The following is a 10072-nucleotide window of genomic DNA, read 5'->3' as shown; positions in this document are numbered from 1 at the left end:
TGGCGCTACTTCCAACCATGGCCCCTGCGACCAAACCAGCTGCAAAATCATTTAGGAGTGTTACACATAATGGGACAAGTGGAGAAAAACAAGCAGGAAAGAAAAAAAGAGAAGAACGGAAGGAGAGGGAGAGGGAGAGGGAGAGGGAGAGGGAGAGGGAGAGGGAGAGGGAGAAGAAGGAGACGGAAGGGGAGAGGAAAAAAAGAGGGAGATACATACAGACACAGAGAGAGGGAGAGAAAAGGGGATGAAAAAAAAAGAGAATAAGAGAGCGAGAGAGGGAGAGATAGTAAAAAAAAACAAACAGGAAGGAAAGAAGAATGAGGGTGTGTATAATAGAAATATTAACCCAATACCGACGGGTATTATGTGAACGGACATGCTATGCCCACTGTGAGTACTTGTTTGATTGTTTTTGCACATAGATGGCTACACTTGTACTAAGTCACCAATGAGCCAGTTACGAGTACTGCCTCTCTCAACCTTTTCTTTGATTTACAAAATATTTTACGTTATCTTATTTTGCTGTTACTAATGTTAAAAAACATTATAATAATTATAATGTTCATCATAAGAATAACACCATCGATATTCATAGCACTAGTAAAATGTATGTTTTTCCTGCCATTTCAAATCAAGTACAGTCACAAGGTCTACTAATTGACTCCTTTATGGGCAGACATTTTACAAAAAATATAGAAAATAGGCACAGCATTTTCCCATTTTTTGTTCATTTTCCCCGGCGGCATTGGTTTAATACAAAACAGCCATATTAAATCATATATGCTTAAAAAATCAGTTGTTTTTCTTTCCCATCCCCAGTTTGGTACACATGATAATGCAACAACATATGTTGTTGCATTATCATATGTACCATCATGTGTATCAAGTATTTTAAATATCTTACCTGCACTACTGGAGCCACCAAGGTTGTACGAAATGTAATAAGGCGCAAAACCTTCATCGTCATCACTGCTATCATCATGGAATTTGTTGTGACCAAACATACTCTCATTGTATGAAGGTGGAGCTGTAAGAGAAAGCTGTGGTTAGATATGGATGAAAATATAGTAAGAGTAGTTGCTATAATGAGGGTAGGGTAAAACTTAAAGCCCTATCACAGGGGGACTTTCTCCATCATTCTTTTTTTGCTCCCACATGAATTTGAGGCTTCCCGCATGCTTTAATTTCCATCTTGACCTCTTTCTACAGATTATCTATACCTATATCTATTTTATCTATTAAATTAAAAAAATACAAGAATGTTGTTAACTTTAACCTACTACCACATATCTTTCCTACTTTTCTTTTCACAATATCATCTATTTAAAATAATGCAGTATGTATGAGGATGCTTATGTGCGTCCTGGAACCCAACTAGTTATTTACATAGGGGTCATGTTTGTTTACATGGGAGCAGAGGTTCTCTGCCACTGTGATAAGGTCAGACCATTTGCATGCAGTACACATACTGCCAGATTGAGAGGATGAGGTAAGTTTGTTACCTGGCCATAGATTTCTGAGAATTACCACATTGATAGAGAGTAAATAAGTATTTTCTATCTTTCTTAAAATATCTTACATCTTGGTGGAAAATGAGGTGTCAGGACCTAGACTGTAAGAATACTTGATGCCTACTACCGTCAAATTCAAACTTATCACTCATGGTTAATGTCATTAAGTGATAAATATACATTTTTATCCTTTATTATAACCTACTCTTTCATAAGGCAAAATATGCTTTCTTAACCCAAAGCCGACAGGAATGGCATGTACGTACATGGCATGTCTACTGTGATTTTACTTTATTAATTGTCTTTGCACATAGATGGCTCCACTTGAAGTAAGTCACCAATGATCCAATTGCGAGTACTACCTGTCTCACCTGTTTTCCCTTTTCAAAATAACACCATCGATATTGATAGCATTAATGAAAAAAAAAAAAAAAATGCTAATTCAAGGAAAGATGAAATCAGGTACAGTCACAAGGTCTACTGACTCTTTTGTGGCTAAGCACATGCAGAGCCATAAATGTGGAGATACATTTCACAAAAAATTCTAAAATGAGCAAAGCTTTTTCCTGGTGCCACTGGGTTAAAATGTGACAATTAAAAATGTGTTTGCTTTTGACAGATTAAAGGAAATGGTTAGAAAAACTGAAGAATGAAATATCAAGGCAAAAGATTAATATGAACAACAGATCTACATAAGCCCCACTGATTTAGGTGGTGTGACAATCACGTCATGAAAAAATCTGCCTACGGGATGGGAGACATGAATATGCAGTCATGAAAAAATTTAGCTGAGAGCCAAGGTGACAGGAATATCAGTCGTGAGAATTTCAGCTGAAGGCAATGGTGACATATGACTCGCCATCAGTGCACAAAGGTCTTGGAGGAAAATTACACTCCGTGGGCATTTAGGGAGGGGCTCTAGCATTATTTCCATTGGTAAATGAGTGTGGAATGTACTATCCATAAGCCATAACTGGAAGACTGCCAGCTCCATGAAGGACAATATTTCCATGCTTAGGATCCTTTTCATGGGCCATGGCACAGGGTGTATCACAGAAAACTGAATATTACAGCAAGAAAAACAGTCTATTACCAACTTAATAGAATATCAAAGGACAAATGTAGAAATTGGAAAATGGCATAAAAGCAAGAAAATTTTTATACAGAGAAAGAGATCATGACAATGCAGTGGAGAGGCAATGAATTTTGACTAATCACATAAGTGTACATGTGGGCCTGCCTATGAATACCACACCCAAGAAAGTCACAACTCAAAGTCAGCCTAATGCTCATATTTAAGGTCACATGCAGACAAGGAGGCACCCAGATCCAATGGTTAAATAACTTCATTGTGAATTACTGCATGATTAAGCTTTCTGTTATGATAAAACATTGTTTACAACAAATATGTTAGTACCAACTTCCAGATATTATATACAACTTTATATAATCTTTTATATGGAATATTGTGTACAAGAAATAAGAATCCTTACATTTCAAAGAAATGTACAAGACATTTTATAAATAAAGAGAATAGTCTCAAACTATATCTTATATGTATCTATACTTACGCAAGTTGGGATACTGCTGGATCCCTGGGAAGATAAAGTTCATTTGAGGTGCTGTTGGCTGTCCTGGGTAGCCTGGCATCTGACCTGGTGGAGGCACAAAACCAGCCATTGGTTGACCTGGTATTCCTGGTGGGGCTACAAAGCCAGGTGCAGAAGGTTGACCTGGTATTCCTGGTGGGGCTACAAAGCCAGGTGCAGAAGGCTGACCTGGCATCCCTGGAGCCATAAACCCTGGTGCTGAGGGTTGAGGTGGCATCCCTGGAACCCCATAGGCAGGTGCAGGAGGCACACCTGGCATTCCTGGTGGAGCAAATCCAGGTGCTGTAGGCTGGTTCCAGTAACCAGCTGCAGGAGCAAACATACCAAAATTCTCTTGAAGAGGAATTGATCCAATGATTATGGGAGCAGAGTGGGAAAGGTTTCCATGACAGCCACTTGGAGACAAATAAAACTGAAATGTAAAAAGTCCTGCTATTAGGTGATACAGTAGTATATTATGCAGGAATGAAAATACTTGTTCTAATAAGGTTGGTTAATAATATATGTAAGAGATAAAATAAGAACTTACGAAACTATCCTGGAATTAGAGTAGTAACATAGGTGGCATACTAAGAACAAGTTATTGGGATGAACAAGTACAAAGAGTACATAAAAGATTAGGAATGTGGATGAAATTGAGAGGAGAAACAAAGTTAGCCAATCTTACCTCTAGTGTATAATCAATGTCAATTATTCTACAGAACTCCAAGTTCGAGGGTGGCAAAGGCGGGACAAGCATTTCCACTCCCGACCAAATGTCATCTTCTCCTGCTGCTATTTCTCCCCTCTTAATCTCAGCAACTACATGGCTGTCAGTCTTTGTGTGGCCCTCTGCATAAAATTTCACTGTCTGGAAGGTTTAGTTCAATAAATTGTAAAAAAGTTTTGATAGATGTTACAGAGAAACTTTCTTCCTTTCCTTTGGTTTAATTCTTGCCATTAATGAGAGGAAGCAGAAAAAGAAAATCCAAGACAAATAAGATAAAAAGGTGTCACTGTGCCTACCTGCTTAAGTGTGGCCTTGCTGTAGGAGACTTTGCTCCTAGTCATGTTCGAACACTCTGCATTTAGCAAGATCTTCTGGCCAGGCACATAGCCTGAGCGGGGGATGCGGACAACCATGGACAGAGGGCCACTCCTGCACCAGAAACAGCAAAGGTACTTGTGCTCATTGTACTCAATCGGCAGCTACAGGATTGGAGGAGAGGGAAGGTCAGGAAGGGTGCTAGAGTATATAAATAAATGATAAAATAATAAAAAATATAGTGAAGTTTAATATTTACATAACTCATGGACAATGAGGTTAAATCAAAGAGGAACTTAATAACAATATGAAGTAAGTAAGTACACTATTAGAACAATAAAAGTGGAGATGATTATTTATGATCACAATAAGAATAGAGAAAGGACCATGAATATTTCACATTATCCTAAAATTCTCTTTGCCCTAAAAATTAAATACTTATGTTATTCACACCCAAATGTCTAGCATCTCAATACTAACTTGAGCCTGGGGATTTATGTTTAAATCCAAGAGAGTGTTCACTGAGTACGGCCTTTTAGCTTTCTTGTCTATGCCCCATGGAATGTCCATTTTGGCTTCACAGCGATGTCGCACTTGGCCAGTGCTTGACTCAAAGGAAGATGGAATTCCATTTGGGAGAAGGAAGGAAAAATTGAACTGGTGGGTTCCTGGTGGGAGCTCATTCTTCTCACCTGAAAGGAGTCAAAAAATGGAAAGTCTTTCCGAGAAACTCATATACATAAAAAAAAATAGATAAATAGGCAATGGAGTTTTCATTACTTATATCAAATACTTATTTCAATATATATATTTTCTATATATGCCTGTATGTGCATACATAAAAGCTAATAACTAAATAAATAAATAAATAAATAATTAGGTAAACAAATAAAGATAGCAAACTAATTAGCAAGCTAAATAGATTTACAGTTAGATAGAAAAGTAGAAAGACCGTTGGATGGATAGATAGACAGATGATAGATAGGCAGACAAATAAATATCAGACAGACTGAAATACAAGCTTACAGATAATATGGTTCATTTTGTAAGAACCCTTCAGCTATATATAGAAAGTACTATGTACAAAAACCTTAAATAAATAAATACATGAAAATGAAATATGAAAGATTTATAACTAACTTTCAATCATACGAAAAAAGACACTTGAGATGTTAAATAAGAATAAGTAAACAAGGATTAGGAGGATTAGGATTATGATTAGGAGGAGGAGGAGGAGGAATAGGATTAGGAGGAGGAGAAGGAGGAATAGGATTAGGAGGAGGAGGAGGAGAAGGAGGAGGAGGAGGAGGAGGAGGAGGAGGAGGAGGAGGAGGAGGAGGAGGAGGAGGAGGAGGAGGAGGAGGAGGAGGAGGAGGAGGAGGAAGAGGAAGAGGAAGAGGAAGAGGAAGAGGAAGAGGAAGAGGAAGAGGAAGAGGAAGAGGAAGAGGAAGAGGAAGAGGAAGAGGAAGAGAAGGAGGAGGAGGAGGAGGAAGAGGAGGAGGAAGAGGAGGAGGAAGAGGAGGAGGAAGAGGAGGAGGAGGAGGAGGAGGAGGAAGAGGAGGAGGAGGAAGAGGAGGAGGAGGAGGAGGAGGAGGAGGAGGAGGAGGAGGAGGAGGAGGAGGAGGAGGAGGAAGAGGAGGAAGAGGAGGAAGAGGAGGAAGAGGAGGAAGAGGAGGAAGAGGAGGAAGAGGAGGAGGAGGAGGAGAAGGAAGAAGAAGAAGAAAGAAGAAAAATAAGAAAACAAGAAGAAGAAGAACAATGATAATAATAAGAATACCACCGGGAAAATGCTTTTTTTGTTTGTTTGTTTGTTTGTTTGTTTGTTTTATTGTTTTTGGTTGGTAAAGTGTCTCTGTACATAGATAGCTCTGCTAGTGCTTAACCACAAAGGAGTGGTTAAGCATTAGCAGACCTTGTGACCTTACCTGATTTCACCTTTCCTTAAATTAGTAGGGAAACATTTTTTTCCCCTAATGCTATGAATATCGATGGTGTTATTCTTGTTATAAACATTATAATTACTATAATGTTGTTGACATTAGTAATATCACTATAACATAAAACATTTTTGAAAATCAAGGAAAAGGGTAAACAGGCAAGACAGGCAGTAACTGGCTCATTGCTAACTTTGTACAAGTGTAGCCATCTACATGTAAAAACATAAGGTAAACTCACAGTGGGCATAACATGTATGTGAATGCCACGCCAATTGGATTTGGGTTAATAATGGTACTTACAATAATGAGAATAATGAGAATAATTAGAGTAATGATAAGATGATGATAAGAGTGAAAACTGATAGAGTGATAGGGGTGATAAGAATGAAAAAGATAAGGATAAGGATAAGGATAAGGATAAGGCTATGGATATAGATATGGATATTGATAAGGATAAAAATGAGATTAAAAATAAAGTATAAAGAATAAAAATAAGAATCAGAATATGAATATGAATAAAGTATAAAGAATGAGAATAAGAATAAGAATTGGAAATTAAAAAATAAAAATTGTAAGATATGATCATAACTATGAGATAAGTATAGAAAAAGAAAAAGGAGAACGTGAAAGTGCCAGAAATAAAAATACTACTAATAATAACAATACTAACCATTTCCCCATACACGATATTCCCTGGAGTAATACGTCTCCGAACTGTCATAATTCTCTGTTTGTGTCTCACTCTGGCCATCTCTCTGAACTGTTTTTTGTTCACTCCAATGAACTTTTCCAGATCCTTTGAACTTCACTTCAACGCCTGAAAAATGTATTATATATTTAAATGTGATTATCCACAAATAAATATCTTGCTTACTTAAACAAAACTTGCTAAAAAATTGTCATCATGTACTAATCCCTTGTATGTCATGTGCTCATTAATATTCCTTTATATTTTGAGCATAAAATATAGCAGAGAATTTCAACTATCAGCACAAATAAATATCTTGTTGGTATACTCTGCATGGATATATAAAAACAACATAATAATGCTTGTGGTATTTTTTTATTTCACACAGCCATCTGACATTGCAATTATTACTCCTTGGTTCAATTATTAATCTTTTGTCATTTTCCATTGGAAATGATATAGATAAAAGTATTGTTAACTGTTTATAAAGTAACTGTACCCTTCTGCATCCTAAGTCCCTATTATTCCTGGGGATCCACACACAGTGATATGAGCCAAAAACCTTCCTAACCAGGGGGTTTCAAATTAGTCCCCTACTCGCCCAGTGTACTTCCCTATCAAGGGCTCTGTCGTCAGACGCTCCCTGATCACTGTGGAATTATTCTTTGTGTGTCATTTGTCATGACTTATTTTCTTCGCTTCTAATGTTATTTGCCTTAGCAGATTACTTCATGTATCAGGGAGTGTAGTTTTTCCCTTTCTTTGTGACAGTGTCATCAGATTTTACTGTAAATACATACCCAAGTATTGTGTTGCACAACTTTCTTATTATCAATTATGAAAGAAAATACCATAAATAAAAAGTGTTTTTTTTTCCGTCATTCTATCCATTATAGGCAGAGTTGACCTTGTGCCATATGGCTGTGTGAAGCTGAAGCTATACCATAGATTCACTCCAAGAAAATATTAAAATGAATCACTACTGTATAATTGTTCAATTTACTCACCCCTACAGGTTAATTGAACAAATACAATCCATCACTTTTAAAATATATGAAAACTCACCCCTACAGGATATTGGATTGCTCAGGGATATAATTATGCGACCTGTTATAGTCTGTCCGGAGAAGAACACAGCAGAAGGGTTGTCAAACTCAATTGTTATTGACTTGGTCATGGTGTTTTCTGCAGAGGTATATGTAAAAAAAATTATTTCATCTTATTAATGGGTTCAGTTTGGGATAGTTTATAAAAAACATCTAGCTGATCCTGAATATGTTATTAGCAGTGAAATATCCTATAAGTATTGTTTATACACAACTGTATAAATTGTTGTAAACTGTGTATATATAATAGTTTTGGTATGTTCTATAAAGACCTTGTAACCTAATGTATTTTTTTTTTTTTATCAAGGTCACAGGAAACATTGCACCACTTTAAAGAAATATTCAAGTTGCAAGATTATCCATTTAATATATTTTTATGATAATTTATATATATATATATATGAACATACAGAGAAATAGGATATATATTGTAGTAATATATTACTTATATTAACATACCTATGCCTATCAATAATTTTTCGTAAATCTTGCCTTTTAAAACTTAGGCCTCCTTTACTGTACATATCTACTGATTATTCTTTATAAAGGCACTATACTTAACAAAGAATATATAATAAATATTTTCAAATGTGATCTATAATTGTATATAATTCATTACTTGCTATAAATTTTCACAACAAAACAAAAAAAAAAAAAAAAAAAAAAAAAAAAAAAAATATATATATATATATATATATATATATATATATATATATATATATATATATATATGTAGTTACTTAGTGACTACTAAGCTGTAATGCTGACATAACTAATACACAAAATACTACACTGATCAATTTAAAGTAATTCACTCTAAATTTATTATACACTTAGAAAACCTAACTAAAGTATCATAGTATCCCTTTCATATTTTCTCGGACACTTGTTACTACGTTACGTTATTTCATTTCGTCCATATATAATCAAATATACTTCACTGACACCATACTATACAACTTCTTACCTGAATTTTAATGGTGATCTAAACTTCTTACACCCAGTGGGCACTTCTATCTGGGGGGAATAAGGGGGGAAATTAAGTTTACAAAAAAATGTTACTAAAATTCCACAGTCGTCATCGCTTCTTTCAAACTTGCCACCTTCAACTCAAATCCATGTGTTTTATGTTTTGTTTTGTTTTTTAATTAGGAATATACAAGCAACAAAGATATCACCCCTTTGATAAGAATCACCACTACAAATACCACAAGATACTACAGAGCCGAGCGTTTGCCTAACAACTGGGGAAGGAACATTATATTACACGCGGTTCCTCTATCACGCACCACTACGGGCCATACAGTACAATTTTGTCCTTTTTTACTATAGTAATGAAATGACGTGGCGTGATGGTCACACCTTCAAACCGTGGAATACTCATACTTACATTCTCTCGTTCATTAATTGCTCTGCCAGATGGGTGTCAGTAGGTAAAAATGTATGGCATCGAGTATGGTATCCTTGGCTGTGCTCCAACAGGCGGCCGTACAGGTCTAGAAGAACTCACTGGCTATCGGGTATTTGAGGGGCGTGGCTTCTACTGACTGTTTCACCATGTCTTTTCTGTGTGTATTTCTGTCTGGTTCTCTGTTTCCTGTCTGTCTTTTTGCCTGGTTTGCTGTCTTCTGTCCGTCAACCTTTGTATGCCTTTCTCTATGTGTTACTACCCTTTTTTTATGAATGAGACTAGCTCTCCCCTGTCTATAATTTCTGTCTGACTCGTTATTTTCCGTTATCCAACACGTGCCGTTTTCAACTAGTCCTATCTGTCTTTTTCCATTACATATTCTGTAGTTCTGTTTCTCTCTTTCTTTATAAAATAATAACTTTCAGCTGCATAACTCTCTCTCATTTCGCTGTTCTTTTTCATGTTCTGTGTCTTTCCATATCGTCATACCCGCATACTCTGTGGCACTGGGGGCGCATCTTCATGAGTGTCTTTTCTGTCGTCATATTCGCATGCTGTTGGAAACTCGTGAAATAGAGCCATTCTCTCTCTCTCTCTCTCTCTCTCTCTCTCTCTCTCTCTCTCTCTCTCTCTCTCTCTCTCTCTCTCTCTCTCTCTCTCTCTCTCTCTCTCTCTCTCTCTCTCTCTCTCTCTCTCTCTCTCTCTCTCTCTCTCTCTCTCTCTCTCTCTCTCTCTCTCTCTCTCTCTCTCTCTCTCTCTCTTTGTATATGTGTATTTATATC

At 36.5% G+C, this 10072-nt stretch overlaps 1 protein-coding gene across 4 annotated transcripts in view; it reads right to left on the bottom strand.

Moving 5' to 3' along the window:
- The window catches only part of LOC125039776 (arrestin domain-containing protein 3-like), a 15907-nt gene extending 6321 nt beyond the window's left edge, over positions 1 to 9586 (bottom strand). The window contains exons 1-10 of one of the 4 annotated variants that reach the window (XM_047634056.1): positions 9270 to 9586; positions 8847 to 8892; positions 7839 to 7958; positions 6756 to 6902; positions 4629 to 4840; positions 4130 to 4312; positions 3792 to 3974; positions 3086 to 3536; positions 908 to 1030; positions 1 to 39 (exon numbers count right to left, since the gene is read on the bottom strand). The exon at positions 1 to 39 is cut by the window's left edge and continues 57 nt beyond it. In XM_047634056.1, coding sequence (XP_047490012.1) covers positions 1 to 39; positions 908 to 1030; positions 3086 to 3536; positions 3792 to 3974; positions 4130 to 4312; positions 4629 to 4840; positions 6756 to 6902; positions 7839 to 7950 — 1450 coding nt within the window. In that variant the 5' untranslated portion in view covers positions 7951 to 7958; positions 8847 to 8892; positions 9270 to 9586. Of the gene's footprint in view, positions 40 to 907; positions 1031 to 3085; positions 3537 to 3791; positions 3975 to 4129; positions 4313 to 4628; positions 4841 to 6755; positions 6903 to 7838; positions 7959 to 8846; positions 8897 to 9087; positions 9153 to 9269 lie in introns of those variants that run through there. The other 3 variants (XM_047634039.1, XM_047634065.1, XM_047634048.1) reach the window with 3 other exon arrangements.
- Between the last annotated feature and the right edge of the window lie 486 nt (positions 9587 to 10072).

Source organism: Penaeus chinensis, chromosome 3 (genome assembly GCF_019202785.1).
Source record: "Penaeus chinensis breed Huanghai No. 1 chromosome 3, ASM1920278v2, whole genome shotgun sequence".
In the NCBI taxonomy this organism is placed as follows: domain Eukaryota; kingdom Metazoa; phylum Arthropoda; class Malacostraca; order Decapoda; family Penaeidae; genus Penaeus; species Penaeus chinensis.
This window is presented reverse-complemented; position numbering and strand designations above follow the sequence as displayed.